The 20511-nt window shown below is 45.6% G+C and overlaps 2 protein-coding genes across 3 annotated transcripts; both read left to right on the forward strand.

The window, feature by feature from the left end:
• The first annotated feature begins 53 nt into the window (after nt 1–53).
• On the forward strand, nt 54–2331 carry rpl35a (ribosomal protein L35a). 2 transcript variants are annotated; one of them, XM_047035390.1, is made up of 5 exons: nt 54–132; nt 764–799; nt 983–1135; nt 1600–1744; nt 2272–2331. In XM_047035390.1, the coding sequence occupies exons 2-5, from the start codon at nt 789–791 to the stop codon at nt 2293–2295; spliced, it is 333 nt and encodes a 110-aa protein (XP_046891346.1). In that variant the 5' UTR covers nt 54–132; nt 764–788; the 3' UTR covers nt 2296–2331. The 2 variants fall into 2 exon arrangements, with proteins under 2 accessions (XP_046891346.1, XP_046891347.1); XM_047035391.1 differs by having other exon boundaries at nt 81–128.
• A 1003-nt stretch (nt 2332–3334) lies between these two features.
• Nucleotides 3335–20182, forward strand: abcc5 (ATP-binding cassette, sub-family C (CFTR/MRP), member 5). The gene is made up of 29 exons (XM_047035508.1): nt 3335–3412; nt 3982–4157; nt 6890–7044; nt 7149–7304; nt 7480–7624; nt 10608–10841; nt 10943–11116; nt 11229–11376; nt 11462–11610; nt 11696–11803; nt 12694–13044; nt 13137–13208; nt 13440–13564; nt 13813–13885; nt 14110–14313; nt 14464–14607; nt 14709–14802; nt 14941–15125; nt 15675–15821; nt 15922–16051; nt 16349–16631; nt 16783–16969; nt 17234–17323; nt 17431–17620; nt 17733–17892; nt 17996–18074; nt 18210–18323; nt 18502–18666; nt 18809–20182. Exons 2-29 carry the CDS (start codon nt 4038–4040, stop codon nt 18908–18910), a joined length of 4284 nt encoding a protein of 1427 aa, XP_046891464.1. The 5' UTR covers nt 3335–3412; nt 3982–4037; the 3' UTR covers nt 18911–20182.
• Nucleotides 20183–20511: the final 329 nt, after the last annotated feature.

Below are 20511 nucleotides of genomic sequence, written 5' to 3' on the forward strand. Positions count from 1 at the left end.
TTCAGTCATTAGTTATAAGTCTGGAGTTTAAAACGAACATTTTATTCAGGCGCATAGGTGGTCAGCAATTTAACGTAAATTTCCCATGATTCCTAAGGACCTTCCTTTTCCTCCATTTTTGTCACAGTGTAGGTATGCTATCTAAATAATCGTCTGAAATGTATCATTTATACCTTCACTTTAAAGGGTTGTATGACAAATATTCGTCGATAATATTACAAATATGTGTATACGTGATATTCAATTTGGTCTAGATGGTTTATAAGCGATGATGTCCTAGATATATCGTAGATGCTAAGAAGCTAACCCGTACCTCTAGTCTTCGGCAGGAGGACGGGCAGTAAACGTAGCTCTACTATTTTTAATTTCACTTCATAGTTGATAAAACTCTAAAGTGTTTTTTCGTTCAACTTAATGCACATTACCACTATGTTAATGTATGGCGACTAGACTACAGATGTCCGACAGCCTAGGCCGGTCTACTGAAAGTGTCTGTGGTCCGAAGAAACTACAGCATTCCTCTCTAAATACTTTTCGAAAGTTAGGCAGCTACTGTACTCACGCATGTTCTTGGTTTACCAAATGTTTAAAGATAATTTCAAGCATTCATGACATGTCTATTTGCGATTTTAATATAGTGGAAATCCTTAATGAGGAAGTGCTTGAATCCCTCATTGATAACTGCAACACGTTGGTCAACAGCAGACCTGTGAATATTTTTCATTGGGCAGTATATAATTCTGGTTTATTTCTTTTTGACAAGGTTTGGCTGAACCTGAAGATTCATTATGCCAGGAAGGTAAGCGATTTTTCTCTATCCATAAGTTTTAGGGTCAGTTGTCTAAATCGTTATAAATTAAATATTGTAAGTAAATACTTTCAAGTGTACTGCTTACTGCTATTCATTGGTAGTTTGTTGATGGCAGACTTGGCCGATGCCCTTTGTCACTGCTGTTCATGGTGTCTGCTTATTTCTTTTCAGACTGTGGAGCAAGGCTATCTTTGCCGGGTACAAGCGTGGCCTGAGGAACCAGAGGGAACACACTGCCCTGCTGAAGGTGGAAGGCGTGTACACTCGTGATGAAACAGACTATTACCTGGGCAAGCGTTGTGCTTACGTCTACAAGGCCAAAAAGTGAGTGCAGTCTAAGTGCTCCATATTCTCGTCATCTGGTCCATTGTAGATTCCAGAGTCTTGTGTACCCTTCAATGATGGTCAGATGATTCAGACACTTGATACAAATAGTGCGGTGATGTTCTCTTTGAATTTGTTCTTGGTTATGGTTATTACCTTGTCATACCATTAGGTTTTCTCCCTTAATATCAAATAATTTAATTGACCAAAAGTATTCATGCCTCTTGAAAGACTGGATATGTGCAGTATTTAGTCTGACTGACCATTTTGGTTATCTTCACACCTGGATAGGTCAGATGTTCTCGCACGTTGAGTGGGCTTGTTTTTGGATGCTTGCACACTTAATGTCATTTTACCTCTTTAAATGCTTACGTTTTTTATTGTGCCAGAGAAGGGAAGACTTAGCGATCACTTTGCATTTCAGCATCTAACTTGGAGGTTAACACATTTTGCCTTCTCCCTAGGAACACAGTGACTCCCGGTGGCAAGCCCAACAAGACGCGGGTGATCTGGGGCAAAGTCATGCGTGCCCACGGCAACAGTGGGATGGTGCGTGCCAAATTCAGCAGCAACCTCCCAGCAAAGGCTATTGGACACAGAGTTAGAGTGGTGAGTGGCCCTCAACACAGAATCTGTCAGTCGGTTACAGGTCTGTCACTTGCTTCCCCCATTTGTTGTTCATGGGGTCCTCTGACTTGAGCACACTCTTGAAAGCTTGCCGTTCTAGTGTCTGGGTGGTATACATCATTTAACAAGTCGCCATCTCACTGCACACATCAGTGACTACAGCTGGTCATCTTGACCCCCCTGTGTACCCTGATCAGAGCACCATCGTTACAGATGGCACTGCTTTGTCAATTTAGCTTTCACTCCCACTTATTTGTCCTGTAAAAAGGTGGACCCCGGGTCCTCTCCTACATACTACTTCAGTCAACAATGCACATGAACAAAGCAATAAAATGGCACCGGAGTGTGTAGTCTATAGTGTTTATCTAAACAAATTTACATCTGTACCCCAGTCTCTTCAGATTATTTGCTAAATTCAAGCATTTGTATCCATGTGTAAAAATGTAAAATGTTTAGTTCTGTGAACACAGTATGACTAAATATCATATCTCTCTGTTCTTGTCTTACAGATGCTGTACCCATCCCGTGTATAATGTGCTGTTATGTACAATAAACAAGTCAGGTCCAAATAGTTTTGTCTGTTGTCTTATGTCAACTTCTACTTTGTCTAGACTAGACCAGTCAAGGTGTCTGCAAGGTTTCCCGTAGCACTATACAGTTAAGGCGGCCGCCTAAGCCACTAGTTCCCAATCCTTATCCTTGGACCCCCTGCCTGCCCTACATGTTTCAGATTTTTCCCTCCTCCAACACACCTGATTCAAATAAATGTTCCTGATAACGACCCATTAATTTGAACCCCCCCCCCTCTAACGGCTGCATCCTACCACCTTAACTGAAGCATTTTCTGTGGGAAACCCTGGTCTGGGAGGGGGGGCAGGATAACCTGGGCCATGTATATTTTATTTGTATGAAAACCTCCCTGTTGCCTCCTTTCAAGAAACACTCCAGATGGCACTCAACATTCAAGAGCAGGGACAGTGCCTCAATCTTACCAATTGACCAACATTTCACAAAACATGTTACTGTTTCAGCATCATCAGCAGTCAGAGCATGCCCTTCCATCAGTTATGAACAGATGACAACATTGTTTTCCCTAAATAGGGGACTTCCACAAAACCCCTGGAGCTGCCTTTTTTCTAATTGCTTATTAGATCTATTGAAGGTCATTGGAAACCGTTTATTTCATCAGCATTGCTTTTAGTTTGACTCATAGTCCATCACCTGCATCTTGGTGAGAATGAAATGCACACAACTAAAGGAAAAGATTCTTGGGTGACAATACCGGTAATTTTTATCAAACAGTACTTGAGTGGTTTTATTGATTGGTGCTGTAGAAGGACTCTAGTATTTTAAGAACAAATTACAGTAAATGTGGTGGTGAACGTGCAAGTTCTGTTTTTCTCTATTGAAATGAGTGCTAAAGCTGCCTGAAAGCGCAGACTCCACCCATAAATCTTACTGGTCATCAGCCGTTCATGGGAAATGTAGGCTTTTCTATAGAAAAGACAACCATTTATGAGGCGTGCGTTCTAACCTAGAACTACATATCCCATCACAAAAGTACAGCGGCTGTCTCAAAGAGCTGCTTGATAAAGAAGTGTTTTCCTGTTGTCGCTTATCAGGATCTGCTGGTTGGCTGAAGAGACGCAGGTAATTAGTCTACGACACTTTCCTGTATTTTATTCAGTTTTAGCAACGATTGACTTAAATATGTAAAACCCATTGATATAGACGAGTGCATTTTTAAAAATCCGTTATAAATGTGGAATTTGTAAAGCTGGCAGATATCAGTTGGATAGCATCATCCTATAAAACCTAAAGAGGTATTATAAACTGCATTGCGCGTTTTAATTTTTATAAACTGCATTTTTCGCCAATCATATTTCTTACTTGCAGACCAAAGCGTCCGTACAATAATAACGAGAGTGGACAGACTGTTCGTTGGCGTGTGTTTCCTTAATGCACAATCTCGGATGAGGCGCACTAGTCTGCTTTGTACTAGAACAGTCGATATAGATGGCTGTTATTTTAAAATATTAAAGGCCCCTTATCATAGTATCAGGCATTTCCTGTAGACAACGCCTGGATGTGGCTGTCATTTATGATGATTGTTCTAGATGAGTCAATAAGGCATCTATTGGAGTTGAATTTCACAAACATGATGTAGCCTACTCTATTGTCTATTGGGTAAAACTGTTAATGTATTTGATATGTCTCAGGTTAAAACGAGGCACACGGAGGAAAAAACAGTCAGCTCCTATGTTGGTTATAAAAGATGAAAGATCATGATTTGGGAAAGGACTACCTGGTGCCAGGCCCTGTGTACCGGACAGTGCCAAGCAGAGATACTTTACCAGGCACAGAGGTCAATTCATACCAGCATGCCAAGGTCCAGGTACGTCTGAATGGTGTGGGCACAGCTCATGTTTGCATGACTGAACTGTAGGTAAAAACTCAGCCTCAATGGTTACAGTGATTATCTTCATCAAAACCCTATATCGCTTTATAAGTCTCTATTTTGGAATATTATCAGCAGTTCATGTGTCTTGGGTAGTGCTGGGGTTACTGTGCCATACATATTGTATGGATCCTAAAGAAACATAAATGAAATGTAACTACAGTTTTTGTGTTGTAGTGGTACTGCACCCAGATCTTAATTTGGGAAATAAGGTTATTGTTGAAATTGTGCTGTGTCACTGAAATCTCTCTCCCACAAATCCATTCAAAGAGGAGATGGTTGTTTCCATCCCAGTTCTTCATAATGCGTTGTTTTGCTTTTCTCTTCACTTACTGGAAGGTGTGAAACCTAGTATATTTTCTGGAAATGCCATTACAGTAATTGATTTTATAGATGATATGGCCGGCATATCCTATTGCACCGTGGCTTGCAGTTCAGATAAATTGTGCCAAAACCAAGAGGGTCAAATGCAGTCAAAACTTCTGTGACCACGACCTGTGGCACTTCCAGTTACAATAGCTAAACAGCTGTTGTTTTGTGTTGTACGTACAGCTCAGCCTTTTATGTTGTCAGCAATGTTTTGTTCAGCCCTATCCTTGCAGTCAGCATTTAGTGTGCATGTTAGAATGTATGTTTATTTATGAGGTCTATTTTTAAGCATCTGTAAATGCCGTTTCCCCATTCTTTCTCTAAATATTAGGCTATGTATCATTTTTTCCATCCTTTTACCTTTATTACTAGATAATTTCTTTGCGGCCTGTGTCTATTGGTTGCTTCAGTGAATCCCACACCTACTGCAGCTTTGCTTTGATTGTTTACATAACTGAAATCCTCCCATTCACTGCCCCATTGGCCCCAGTAGCCAATAGCACTGGAGGGTTCTGTGACGCAAGAAGCTGTTTTGCACCGGATTGGCTGTTGCCGACTGAATGGGTGTGATGGTTGTATGGTTGTGCAACGTGAGAACAGAAACGTGAGAAGGGAGTGATGGAGAGAGGAGGGGCTGGCTGGCACATGCTGAGAAGCACTGTGGTGCTCTTTAACTGGCAGCATGCCACAATTATTCAGTGTGATATGGATACAGCCGTCTCTTGTCATGAAAATGTATATAGTATTTCTGCTATCTCCAGTTCATATTCAAGTTTGCCTTTTTGAAAGTATTATTTTTTTTCATATTTATGATTTTAATTTCAGGACTCTCCCAGACTCTTATCCAATCACGGCGTTTAAAGTATGCTTAGGTTCTCATGCACTTAAAGAATCTCTGACACTCACTCCCTTATAGCTTACTATCCGTGTGCCTGAACCTCTCACAAGGACTGTGTGACAGAATTATAAAATAGGGGGTGATTCATGGCTCAGCAGACGCAGTGGAAGTTTGTGCGTTAGTAGGATTTTTTTGTATTTTCCCTACTGTGCTACAAAACACTGTCATGGCACAATGATTCAGCACTTTTTTTGATGCACCATTTGTGTGTATTTGTGGGATGTATACCTGGCATAGAGTTTTAGTAATCAAGCTTGGCCGAGCTCATTTCTCATTCATACTCCTGCCTGTACAACCTCTGAATTTCTTCTAGGCTGTGGTTGAGTTTGTCTGTCAAATTACATATCAAATGAATATCTGACTTTAATCATGAACATTCTGTCACCCGCATGTCCAAAGGATTCTTGTTTCCTAACTATGCCGATTAGAGTTCCTTTAACAACACCCACTTGTGCTTATTTTGACTGTCTGCAACCTAGTTTGGGGCACTATTTTCAGAAGTTGGGATGTCGGGAGATTGACACACATAATATTGATCTATAAAGATGCTCTCGTTTTAGTGAGCAGGCATAGATGGTTAATGTGTTGCTGAGGTAAGTCTGGGCAAGTCTGAACCTCAGAATATTTTCCAGGAAGGAAGGAAAGTTTGTATTTGAGCAATAACAACGTCTGCATTAGCCTAATGTAAGATGCAATCCTTGCAAGTGCTGTCCAAGTCCATGTCTAGAGGGATGCCTGTGATGTCACTAAGGGTGTTGGTGGATGCCTGTGTCTCTCAGAGGGGCTCTTAAAGAACGCTGAGTTCCCTCTAACTGCGTAATCCTGCAGGCTTTTATTCTGCCTCCGTGGGTTGAAAAAACGTGGCACAGAATTCTCTCTCTCAGAGAGAACGTTATTGGCCAGGGGCACTTTGTCATTGAACCAGTCACCATTGGCAACAATCTTTCCACGGGTCAAGCATTCCCAAATCAGATTTGTTTAATGTACATGTTTTCATTGTGCTTGTCAATGCAGCTGCAACAGTGCAGCTGTAACCTTGAGGAATCAATAAAGAACCTCTACCATCTTTACTTTGTTTAGCTGATTGTTAGTTCTTCACGCTTCTGTGCCATGTTCAGTTTAGGCTGCTGATGGGACTGATAAGCGTACAGAACCTGTGAGTGGCTTCGCATGAGCTTGTCCTATCCAGTGTCTCACACTGTACAATGTGCCGTCCTTCCATCCCCTTGAAAAACCACTTCCAATGCAAACGATGACATAAAGATGACTGTGTCATTATTCTTTAGGGGTGTCGTCCTGGAGATACACAGGACGATGCATTGTTAGTGCGTGTAGTCAAAGAACGTTCCGTTCTCTCTCCATTTAACTCATCACATTCCGCAATCTCTGCGTTTAACCCCAGGATGCTCTGGAGACGGCGGCAAGGGCAGAGGGCGGTCTGCCTTTGGAGGAAAGCAGTGGGCCTCACATGAAGGAAGAGGAGGAGGAGGAGGATGGGATACGGAGCAAATATCACCACAGCGTCAGTGTTCTCAAGCCCATCCGCTCCACCAGCAAGTAAGCAACGCCACAGCACTCAACCCTTCCAACACCTCAAACGAGGTGGTCCAATCAGAGAGTGTCCTTCAAACTAACTTCTTTCACCCCCCCTCCCTCCCCAGACATCAGCACCCAGTGGACAATGCCGGCCTTTTCTCTTTCATGACCTTCAGCTGGCTGACCCCCCTGGCCATGCGGGCCCACAGGAAGGGTCAGCTCCTGCTGGAGGATATTTGGGCTGTCTCTCAGTGGGAGAGCTGCGAGACCAACCGCCGCAGGTCAGTGGACGGAACATGCTGGACTTTTCTGAGGAAAAGAGATTTTGGATGCCACTTTTCCTTTGCCACTCTGGGTGACTCCTTACAGATTGAGTCATTCATGCGTCGGTAGCTGTATGCTGGTTCTCGACTGGGCTTTTAAGGATGCCCTGTCTGTGTGTTTCTGGCCCTGAAGGTTGGCTGGGCTGTGGGACGAGGAGCGCAGGCTGAAAGAGGACCAGGCCTCTCTGTGCAGCGTGGTCTGGGCTTTCTGCCGCACCCGCCTGCTTCTCTCCATCCTCTGCCTCATGGTCACACAGCTGGCTGGCTTCAGCGGCCCAGTAAGTAACACCATCTCATCTTCTCTGCTCTGTGTTTCCCTTTCAATGTCTCGCTCTCCCTTTTTCTATCTCTGTTTCTTTCTCTCTCTCTCACTCTCTGTCTCATGTTGATAGCAGGGTGTGTGTGCCTGTCCCCTGCCTTTCTCCCCTTGCCTTCATTAAGGCTGACACCTACAGGTGAGTGTTCCTTTGAGGCAGACAGGTATCCCCCCCCCCCCTTATACCCCCACTTAAAACCCACCACAAGATCCCACTTTGACAAACTCAGGGCTACAGAGGTAGCAAATCCAGGAGGAGGGGAAGCCTTCCTGTTTGTTGCCCTCTAGTGGGTTTGTTTATGCGTTGTAGTCTCTGTGAATGTTATTTACCACTTGTTATCATTATGGCTGTTTGTCCTATGTTGGTCATTTGATGCTAACGGGGTCCACCATGTTTGTAGTCCTCACTGAAGATAGGTGCATTAGGGGGTCAGGCCAGGGGTGTCAGGGTTAACCCGTCATTTCTTACCTAGGATGGTCTCTGTCATCCTATCTTTGCTGGGGAACACAGTGAGTCACTCTCCTCCTCCACTCTTATGTGCTCCAACAGCACTCAAATCGTTTCCAGAAAATGATCCTTGTCCCTCACGTGGGATCCATCCATCTCTTAAGATCCCAAGTGAGGAACAATGCCCCACATGCCCTGTTTATGGTAGCACAAGACCCAGAGTCTCTCACTGAGTATGTCAAACTAAGCCAAATAGTTACACCCGGTTTACTCCCACTCAATCGGACACAGGAATCTAGTCATGCCTGTGGCCTAGTGAGATGTGTTATATGGGATGGTGGAGACCAGTGAGAGGCTCAGAATAAGGAAGGTTAAATATACTGGCTAGACTGGGGGGGGTCCAAACTCACTGCTCCCCCATGCAAGATATGTGTGACAGAGGCTGTTCTCTAGAATCCACAGGGCATCCCTTTAAACCTGCGGAGAGAAATAGAGAATGAAGCAGGCAGAGACCCTGGTGAAAAAAGACGGCGAGGTAAGGGCATGTTTCTCATGCAGGGATGGATCACAAGTTGTTTCTCTCTCTCTCTTTCTCTCTTCTCTTTGTCTTCTTCTAAGTTTGTTTATATATTTTCTCCTTACTTCCCTCTATAAAACCATTGGAGGAGAGGGCCTGAGGGGAGGAACCTCTGACCTTCCCCTCCAATGACTGTTGACTGAGATGAGGGGATTGAGGGCAGACTTGTTTTAATGATGTGGCATTTTTGACGGTAGACTAATGTATCCAAAATGGTCAAATGTTGCACATTTTTGGAAAGAAGATGGACATCTTCTGTACTGCTCTGAGATAGCTCAGGCTCCATGTTTTTTGGATCTGCTGTTCTGTAAATTGTTGATAGGCTAATGTTTCTGTGGTTGATACTTTTTTATTTTGTTATCTGTATAAATGTCCAATGCATAATTGTGTTTTATGAAAAGCACTATTTTGAATAGAAATAGCCACCCAATAGGTTTTGGGTTGCAAAATCAGACTTCCGTATTACGCGCCAAAGAAATTGAACTGCCAGATGTGGAGGTGTGTTGGGACCAAGACTCCTCTCAGGCTGGAAAAGGGCCCTCAGAATGCTGGGCCCTCAGAATACTGGGCCCCCAGAATACTGGGCCCTCAGAATGCTGGGCTCTCAGAATACTGGGCCCTCAGAATGCTGGGCCCTCAGAATACTGGGCCCTCAGAATACTGGGCCCTCAGAATACTGGGCCCTCAGAATGCTGGGCCCTCAGAATACTGGGCCCTCAGAAAACTGGGCCCTCAGAATACTGGGCCCTCAGAATACTGGGCCCTCAGAATACTGGGCCCTCAGAATGCTGGGCCCCCAGAATGCTGGGCCCTCAGAATGCTGGGCTTATATCAGCAGACTCTGCTTTTGGGCCTACCATGTTCTCCCCAAGTCACTACAAACTTTCCACCGTCTAGTTGTTCTGCTGGTCAGTTGATCTGTGCCAGCTACACTGGACACAGGGTATCAGTATTGATATTACCCGGATCATCCTTGGACAGTGATAAAAGGTGGAAACCAACGGTATGTGATATGTTACATCTGATATGTTACATCTCCACCCAGTGGACTGAACCAAAAACACATACAAACCAAAAGACTGAAATGCGCTGGATTAAAATGAACTCTGAGAACGAACGATTTGTTATTTTTCCATTGTTGTCGATGCTAGTGCAATGTTTTTTTGTTTGTTTACAACACACAAAAGGTTTAAAGGTTTCCTATTTGCCTCTTTCAATAAAAATAAGCTTTTGTCAAAGATGTGGGTTTGCCGACACTCCCTGTTTGTGGATAAGTAGCCTACTCCCTAAAAAGTTTTTCCGATTGTGGGTTGAACGGAATGCATGCATGTCATTAAATGTGAATTTGTGTGCTTCACTGACCATGAATATTGATAACTAGAGAATGAAGAAAGACAGTTATAATTGATTGGTCAACCTTAATTGCTCTGCTCCATTTTTGTCTGTGTGTTGCTCTCTTGTATAATCTGACATTAAATTTCAGGAAGTTTAGACATAACTGCGTGGTCCCCCTCTACCTCTCCCTGGTGTGACTATAGGTAAAATGTCTCTGAATTCACCTGACACAAATAATAGGAGATGTTTGGAATGTTTTTCTCCGTGTCTCCAATTAGCAGTGTCAACATCTGTTCATTGTTTCTCTCATTCTTTTTGAAGGATCTGTATAATAAACGGCCACCAAAGGTAAATGGTGAAAGTTAACATTTGAAGGGGCTGTTATGTCTATATAGAGGATGGTCAGTTTCTCTCATGAAGTCATAGGTCATGTTGCCTATATATAGAATGTGTACATTGCATTGACAGAGGTACTACTAGTGTTGATTTTATGGGGGGGGGGAATCTGGAGGGGAGCTGGGATGTGCTGCTACTGTCAGTCATGCCTCCTGTGCTCTGTCACCCCCTCCTCCCGCCCTCTCCTAGGCCTTTGTAGTGAAGCGTCTGTTGGAGTACACCCAGCAGGCCGAGACCAACCTGCCCTATGGCCTGGTGTTGGTGCTGGGGTTGCTGGCCACCGAGCTGGTTCGTTCCTGGTCCCTGGCACTCACCTGGGCCCTCAACTACAGGACCGGGACCCGTCTGCGTGGCGCCATCCTCACCATGGCCTTCCACAAGATCCTGCGGCTGCGCAACATCCGGGACAAATCCATGGGGCAGGTGAGACCTGAGGGACGGGCAGCTGGTTTCCACTGATATGGTATCAAGCCGGTTGGTTGGATGAGGTTCTGGACTAATGCTGGTCCCTGTTTGATCTTCAGTTGATCAACATGTGCTCCAATGACGGGCAGAGGATGTTCGAGGCGGCAGCAGTGGGCAGTCTGCTGGCAGGCGGGCCCCTCATAGCTGTGCTGGGGATGGGGTTCAATCTGGCCATACTGGGGCCTACCTCTCTACTGGGCTCTGCAGTCTTCATTCTCTTCTATCCTGCTATGGTGAGCACTTTGGAAGCGTACACACCAGGCTTACTGTTATTCGCAGACAGTAGAACAACTGTTCTTTGCCATTGCTGCCTTTTGATTGTGTGTGCATGCATCCCTGTCGCAGATGTTTAGCTCCAGACTGACTGCCTACTTCAGAAGAAAAGGTGTGGCCGTGACAGACAGGCGTGTCCAGAAGATGAACGAGATCCTCAACTACATCAAGTTCATCAAGATGTATGCGTGGGTTAAGGCCTTCTCCCAGGATGTTCGCAGTAAGTGCCTCACACTCCTCCCCCCGCCTCCGTCCATCTGTCTCTGGAAGGGGCGTGGCTGACGGTTGTGTTTGGGGTTCCGCAGGAATCCGAGAGGAGGAGCGCCGTATCCTGGAGAGGACGGGATACTTCCAGAGCATTACTGTGGGCGTGGCTCCCATCGTGGTGGTCATCGCCAGTGTGGCCACTTTCTCCACCCACATGCTGTTGGGCTATGACCTCACAGCTGCTCAGGTACGTTCTGTTGGTGCCTACATGTGGACTCATGGAACTCCTGATCTCTAATAGTGAGTCTAATAGTTTCTTCTTCCTCCTCCAGGCCTTCACTGTTGTGACTGTCTTCAATGCAATGACCTTTGCCCTGAAGGTCACACCCTTCTCAGTCAAGTCCCTGTCTGAAGCATCAGTGGCCATGGAGAGGTTCAAAGTGAGACTTTTTTTCAGTAAAAAAGTTTATCTTGTCTCTGGTCACTTACTTTCTCAGATTATTTCTCTCTGTCTCTCTCTCTCTCTCTCTCTCTCTCTCTCTGTCTTTCTCTCTCTCTCTCTCTCTCTCTCTCTCTCTCTCTCTCTCTCTCTCTCTCTCTCTCTCTCTCTCTCTCATGGTTGTAACTCTGGTACTTTCTCTCTCTCTTCTACCCTACAAACTCTTCTTCATGTGCTCCTGTGTTTGTCTGGTTCTTAGTATTGATGTTGGGTGTTGTCTGGTGTAGTTGGCGGGACATCAGTGTTTGTCCTGGAGGAGTTCAGGCTTGTCTAATACCCAGGTTAAACAAGGCTCTCTGAGATGTGTTTGCTCAGGCCAGCTGGGTGGAGGTATGGAATGTGCTGAGGGAGCAGGAACTGATATATGCCCACTAAGGGGAGAGCTTTCTGTGCCTAGCATGGCTTCTCTCTCTCCCCTCCTTTGCTTTCCCTTCACAACCAGCTCTACAGAAGCTCTCTGAGGTGTTGGAATCCTCTGGGTGACGGCGCCAAAGGGCCCAGTTTCTCATGGACACTCTAAATTCTGAAGATTCTTTTGGGATTAGATGGAGATGGGAGAGATATGCAGACACAGAAGCCAGGCGCTGTGATGTGGGCTGGTGGGGCAGGAGGAGTTGAGACTGGGATTATACAGCTTTAGATCAGTTCATGTCCTTTAAAAACACCAATAGATGTTTGAACTGGCTGAACCTTAGATTTTTCCATCACCCTGGTTTCAGCTCTGCCATGTGTGTCCATTTGTTTATGTGGGTGGGCATATATGGATCACAGCAGACTTCATGCGCATGTCCATGACATCCAATTTGTCTTCCTGTGCCGTTGATTGTATAGAGCCTGTTCCTGATGGCGGAGGTGGAGATGATCCGGGCAAAGCCCCACAATCCCCAGGCTGCCGTGGAGATGACCGGGGCTAGTCTGGCCTGGGACACAGCCGGACACAGCGCTCAGCCCACTCCCCGTGGCACCCCCTCTGTTGGCCTGGCCCAGAGGCGCGGGAGGCGCAAAAGGCCCCAGGATGAGAAGCTGGAGGACGAGCAAGAGGAGCAGCACGGAAACCTGCTAAAGAACGGGGAGGTCGAAAATGAGATTCCCTCCAGCCCAGAGCACAGCCTCCCTCCGATCCCCACCATCAGCCAGCGACTGCAGAGAACACTGCACTGTATCGATCTCACTGTGCAGCAGGTACGAAGCAATGTCTTACGGTGCATTTCTGAGTGAATTGAATCTACCGTTCTGTCTGTGCATCAATGACGTATTATGTTTTCTCTCTTCAGGGGAAGCTGGTTGGTATTTGTGGAAGTGTGGGCAGTGGGAAGACGTCTCTGATATCTGCCATCCTAGGACAGGTTGGCACATATCTTCAACTCTGGAATACCAGCGACAGTATCATGTATCTCTTTGACCACAGGCTTTGAGACTCCTCCCCCAAAAGCTGGATTGTAATATATGAATGATACTCCCTCCACAGTCTTGCCTTGTTTTAGTGATACACAAAAAAACAACAAGAGGTGTTACTTGGCAACCCTGCAGACCCTTTACGTAACAGAAGATAAGGTCTGTTTGTTTTCATCCTTCAGATGACCCTGCTGGAGGGCAGTGTGGCAGTGGACGGTGACTTTGCCTACGCTGCCCAGCAGGCCTGGATCTTCAATGCCTCTCTGAGGGACAACATCCTGTTTGGGAAAGACTATGAGGAGGAGAGGTACGAAACAAACATTTCATCTACCTGTTCTGGTTGAGGTCTTGTTAAAGGCTTCAGTATTTAAAGGAATGATTCAAGATTAATACAAATATGCAGATGTTCTCATAAAGCCAAAAGGAGAGGATAGTTGGAGAAGGGGACAGAGGAGAGGAGAGCATGGTGGTGTTATGGAGATCTAAAGTATACGGGTGATTGGATGTAATTCAACCTTCCACCATGAGGTGACCCAGTCTGCTGTGTTGTCACAGATATCAGGCGGTGCTGAGTGCGTGTTGTCTGAGACCTGACCTTGCCATCCTCCCCAACGCTGATCTGACAGAGGTAAAAGCATGAGCCTGTCAGCCTTTATGGAGATTTGAATGAATTACAGATCTTTTGAATTGTGTCATAATGTCACAATTTAGACAAGGCCAACAATATTCCTCCTGAGGTGTAACTAATGAAGCAGTGACCATCAGCATGTCCTTGACCCCGATTCTGTACTTTTATTCATTGTTATTGGACTTCTTTCTGTGTGTGTGTGTGTGTGTGTGGTCTCTGATTAGATTGGCGAGCGGGGTGCCAACCTCAGTGGCGGTCAGCGTCAGCGGATCAGCCTGGCTAGAGCCCTGTACAGTGACCGGTCCATCTACATTCTGGATGACCCTTTGAGCGCACTGGATGCTCATGTGGGAAACCACATCTTCAACAACGCCATCAAGAAGCAGCTGCGCCAAAAAACAATCATGTTTGTCACTCACCAGCTACAGGTGATTATGAGGGATTTGTGCATGAGCTCAGCGAAACAAAACCAGAATGGAAGATGCCAAGGCAGACTGCAATAATGAAGTTGAATTCCCTGGCCCCCCCTCAAAAGGCTTCTTTATTTTGTGTTTGTATTTGTGCGTGTACATGTGCAGTACCTTGTGGACTGTGATGATGTCATCTTCATGCGGGAGGGAAGCATCACGGAGCAGGGCAGCCATGAGGATCTGATGCGCCTGAATGGAGAATACGCTGCCATGTTCAATAATCTGCAGCTAGGAGAGACGCCCTTCATAGAGGTGAGGTGGATGTTCTGTTCCTGTATGCTTGTTCGTCTATGACCAATTTAACTGTCCTGAGTCTATAGTCTGACATTATTTGAATGTTTTTCTTTGAATAGGTGCCCAACAAGAAGTCTGGAAACTCTTTAAAGAAACCCCCAGAGAGCACCAAGTCTGGATCCATCAAGAAGGACAAACCTGTTAGCAAAGATGGTACATTTTAATTTGACCATACCTCGTGTTGGCTTGCATCCGTTTTTGTACTGTATCTCTGTGTCGGTTGGCCGGCCCCGATTTGATGGCGAGTTTTCAACCTCACTGGGTCCCCTCCCTCCACATCCCTCGCTGCAGGTCAGCTGATGCAGCTGGAGGAGTGTGGGCGGGGCTCTGTCCCCTGGTCGGTGTACGGCGTCTACATCAAAGCCTCCGGTGGGGCCCTGGCCTTCCTGCTCATCCTGGCGCTCTTTGTGCTCAACGTGGGCAGCATGGCCTTCAGCAACTGGTGGCTGAGCTACTGGATCAAGCAGGGCAGCGGGGTGAGTGATGACAGAGACGGAGCGGGAACAGTTTCCACTCTCCCAAAGTGCTGCGTGACGGCCCGGTGTCACGAGTCACGACACAAGCGATGATTATACTGAAATATAGATGAGTTCAGTTTTCCCACCGCAATGTTCTTGCTTCCGGGAGATATGGAAAGTAATCGCCATTGAGAGCATGTGCAAGCAAAGAGGTGAGCTTCAATATTTCATGTGTACGTGGCCTACATGAGCACGTTGGGATTGGGGTGTGTGTGTGTGTGTGGGGGGGGGTGTATTAGAGCTAGGGATTGTGTGTCTTCATTTGTGTAAAACTCAGAAAACAAAGGGCAGCCTTGAGAGCCCATGAAACAGTCACAGCGTGTGTGTTGCTGCTGACTGAGACTCAGAAGGAGCGGATAAACAAACAGGCCTTCCCGGTGGCTCTCAAAGACACCCCCACCACCAGCACCCATCCCCCCCACCCTGTGAGCATAGCCATGTACTTTTAACCATCAACATCCTGGATATTTGCTGAGTGTGGCTTTGTCTGTGCGTCTGTGCTTGCAGAACACTACTGTGATGGTGGGGAACAGCTCCGTTTTGAGTGTCAGCATGAGGGACAACCCCCTGATGCAGCACTATGCCGGCGTCTACGCCATGTCTATGGGGGTCATGCTCCTGCTTAAATTTCTAAGAGGCATCATCTTTGTCAAGGTAAACTCTCTGGGAATTTGTGTATATTTCATTCATCTCTTTGTCCATTTCATTTTTCATTTTTTTTTCCTTTCTTCACATTGCCTGTTTGATCCCTTAGGGCACTTTGCGGGCATCTTCCAAACTACACGAGGAGCTTTTCCGCAAGATCCTCCGCAGCCCTATGAAATTCTTTGACACCACGCCTACCGGTCGCATTCTCAACCGCTTCTCCAAAGACATGGATGAAGGTAAACTAATAAAGTCAAAAGTTAGATTTATTGTCATGTGCTCAACACAAGGTCATTATGGACAATGACTTTCTTGTGACCTAGCAAGCTACGTCGTGGCATTAAAAAAAACGTATTTACAGTATAAAATACAAAACACAAGCAGCAAAGATGGCAAAAAGTATTTCAAAAAGCAAAAAAGCAGCACAAAAGTAATAACGGGCGCCACTCAAGTCAATTATAAACATTGAGGAAAGGCACCTGATAAACACCGCAAAGCTTCAACTCCTCTGTCATTGTCTCTCTCCCTCTCTACAGTGGACACGCGTCTGCCCTTCCAGGCGGAGATGTTAATCCAGAATGTGATCCTGGTGTTCTTCTGCATGGGCGTGATAGGCAGCGTGTTCCCCTGGTTCCTGGTGGCTGTGGGCCCGTTAGTGTTACTCTTCACCGTGCTCCACATGGTGTCCAGGGTCTTCATCCGGGAGCTCAAGCGCCTGGACAATGTCACCCTGTCCCCCTTCGTCTCCCACATCACTTCCAGCATCCAGGGCCTCACCACCATCCACGCCTACAACAAGGGTCATGAGTTCCTGGACAGGTGAGCTCCTCCTGCTCAACTTTACTGTACTCTACTCCTGGGGAGACAGTAGTAAGGGGGTCTCTTTCCCTACCCCTTCCCTCTCCCATCCAGGTGAGTTACGTTTCACAGGGTTCCAGGCAGCTAAGCCAGTGTTCGTTTGTTCTCCCAGGTACCAGGAGTTGCTGGACCAGAACCAAGCTCCATTCTACCTGTTCAGCTGTGCCATGCGCTGGCTGGCGGTGCGTTTGGACGTCATCAGCGTGGCTCTGATCAGCATCACGGCACTCATGATTGTCCTCATGCACGGGCAGATCCCCCCTGCCTATTCTGGCCTGGCCATCTCCTATGCTGTTCAGGTAAGTGCCATACATGTGCTGATGAGACAAGTTCACTTCCACTTGGTCTGACCTTTTGTAACAAGATAATTTTTTTACCTATTTCAAGACTTCCTCTTTCATTTCTCCTGTAATTAGATCCCAGTAGAACTGTATGGAAACACTATACTGTACTGATGGGACACATATATCGAATAATTGAATAAAAGGCTGAGCGGTAAACCTAATAGATATGAATGTATATAATTGGGTAATTAGTCCTTTTTCTCTCTTCCTCTCTGTCAGCTCACAGGACTGTTCCAGTTCACAGTAAGACTGGCCTCTGAGACTGAGGCTCGATTTACTTCTGTGGAGAGAATTCACCACTATATTGAGGTATGCTTTGCTGATACATTGTCATACTATGTGTACATGTAGCTGTGCTTTGTGGTTTGCCATCTCTGGTGTGGCGGACGTGGTCAGATCCTCTTCTCTGTCATCAGTCCCTCGCTCTGGAAGCCCCGGCCCGCATCAAGAACAAGGCCCCCCCTCCAGACTGGCCCCAGGAAGGAGAAGTGGTGTTCGACAGGACAGACTTGAGGTATAGAGACAACCTGCCGCTTGTTTTGAAGAAAATCTCCTGTACCATTCGGCCCAAGGAAAAGGTTGGGATCGTGGGTCGAACCGGTTCAGGTCAGTAAGCCTCGTTAGATGTTGTAACAGCTTTAGACAAGCTGCTCCTCCTTGTTTGGATGGAATGGTTTACAGAGCTCGTCATTAAGAACGTAGGTCTGTACGTCCACAGGGAAGTCTTCTCTGGGCGTAGCACTCTTCCGCCTGGTGGAGCCTTGCGGCGGCACCATTAAAATAGACGGCATCAACATCTGTGACATTGGTTTGGCTGACCTTCGCAGCAAGCTGTCAATCATTCCACAGGAGCCAGTGTTGTTCAGTGGTACAGTCAGGTAGAGGATTTTATAACCTTCTTAGATGACAAATCTATCCATTAGTGATGATGGCTCTTTTTTGTGTCATGCATTGTAACAACCTTCATCTCTCCTCACATAGGTCCAACCTGGATCCCTTTACTCAGTACTGTGAGGAGTCCGTCTGGGACGCTCTGGAGAGAACTCACATGAAAGAGTGTGTGAGTGTCTACAACACTAACCAACAAACAAAAAAAGCAAACGCAAGCATTTGAGTGGTCCGTGTAAAGACTTTCGATTTGGAAAAGAAAACTAATTTCCTCACCTTTGTTATGTCTCTTTCTTTGCCCACTCAGGTATCTCAATTGCCCCTGAAGTTAGAGTCCGAGGTGGTAGAGAACGGAGAGAACTTCTCAGTTGGAGAGAGGCAGCTACTGTGTGTGGCCAGAGCTCTACTGAGGCAATGCAAGGTGAGTACAGGACAGTACACCATAGCCAATCTTGATGTACATTACATTTACATTTAGTCATTTTTAGCAGACGCTCTTATCCATGGTGACTTACAGTAAGTCATTAGATATAGAATTCCAAAAACACACGTTTTGCTGCCTCAGCCTGACTCAAGTTTCCTGTGTTCCTTTTTCACAGGTCCTGATACTGGATGAAGCAACGGCCGCCATGGACAGTGAGACAGATTCGCTGATCCAGGAGACAATCCGCAATGCCTTTCAGGACTGCACCACCCTGACCATTGCCCACCGGCTGCACACTGTACTTAACTGTGACCGCATCATGGTGCTTAACCAGGGACAGGTAAATATAGACTACTCAAGACATGCAACAAAGGCCAGATGTTTATCTTTGGAGATTTGATAACTGATGTATTACTATTTGAGGTATTATTATTTATTACTATCTTCTCATCATAAACCCTGTCTGTGTCAATTATATCCAGTTGGTAGAGTTTGATGAGCCGTCCAACCTGCTGGCCAACGAAAACTCAAGATTCTGTGCCATGCTGGCTGCTGTGGAAAACAAGATTTCTGTAAGAGGATGAACAGCACTGGAAGTATGTTCAACGGGGGAAGGACCCCCCAGCAGGATCCCAGTCATCCTCTGAGATCTTGCACTCTTCTTCTGCATACCCACAGCTTACTGCTCAGCCTGTTCATGGTTTTTTTTACATCAAGCTACAATGTGGGTGGGCACTTTGCACCAGGCAAACGCAGCCCTGAGGATATGCCTGCTCAGAAATGAAGGTCAGCCGGAATGGTCAAGGAACCACTCACACTGTACTGTAATGTCTTGAGTAATATATAAGAAAAAAAGCTTTACATGTAGCTATATTCATAGCATAACTGGTCTGTTTTATAGGATATATCTATATACATATATATTTACAGTGGTAAAATATGCAGAGTTTATTTTTTACCGACTCTGTATGTACAACGTAGTTGTATGAAACGTATTATGTATAATTAATCATTGATGTGCGTTACCATCATTGCAGTCTAACTTACTGTTGCTTTTTTGCGACATAAAACATCTGTAATCCTTTTGTCTTGTTGTGACTTGAACCCATGAGCCCTTAAAAACCCTGGACTCTGGCACCGACAGTGACACTGCAAGCTACAGAGGGCCAGAACGGACTCTATAGGAGGAAAACGTTGCTGCTTGTTCTCAGTGTTTCCACTGGGCATTCAAAGGGCACAGTTTCATCTCTGATTTAAAGGCCTTGTTTGTTTTTTTCCCCTTTGACTCTGTTACTTACTGTTGTCATTTTCAGATGTTATTTTTTTTATATCTATATATAATGTTGTTTGCTGTTCAAAAGTTTGTTGTTGATGTGTCACAGCCCCTTTGCACTGATGGTGGAGCTGCAGGGCTCACTGGCACTCTCTGCTGGTGGAGAGGGGTCCTGAGACTGTTCTGAGCTGTGTTTTCACATTGCAGAAAAGATGCCTAGTTAGCACACGGTCTCTATGGTTTAAAAAAAGCTTGCATTCTCTTTAACCTGACTCAGTCAACATGTTTTTGGTGTGCATATAGGTGTTTGTTGGTCCACTCGATAAAGATGGACCAGAGCAACACTGATTTACTCCTGCACTGCGTGCAGGTAAACTGCCTGTTGTGCAGTATTGAGTTGATGTTCAAATTGGTACTGTAATTCCAATTAACCTCTAAACAAGCCTTGCAGAATGTGAGTCTGTCTTTCTCTGTCATTTTTATTACTTTTTATAGCCTTAGCATGACTTCATAATTGCCTTGTTAGCAGGGTAGAGTGTGAGGGTAAAGGAGGGAGATTGCTTTGAAATGTCAATAAAACTATTTTAAGGTTACTTAATGTTCTGTCTGTTTTTGATATTTACATTGTGAACTAGCTTAATTGGAAGCTATCTCTTACAAAAGACCATTAACTAGCAGCTGTGGGAATAGGATCCTTGACATGCATCTTATGTTGCCTCTTGTATCGCATGTCTGCCTACAAGGCTCAGGGGTAATTATGGAGTGAAGTTAATGCGTATTATAACAGGTCATGCCGCTATGTGTGTGAATGCAGTTTAAAGGCTTTGGCATTTGCCAAATAGTGGCATTCTTACCCCAATAAGTGTACTTTTGTCCCTTTTCATAGGAATCATGTGCTTTGACATCCATAGG

Source organism: Hypomesus transpacificus, chromosome 15, assembly GCF_021917145.1.
Source record: "Hypomesus transpacificus isolate Combined female chromosome 15, fHypTra1, whole genome shotgun sequence".
Taxonomy (NCBI): domain Eukaryota; kingdom Metazoa; phylum Chordata; class Actinopteri; order Osmeriformes; family Osmeridae; genus Hypomesus; species Hypomesus transpacificus.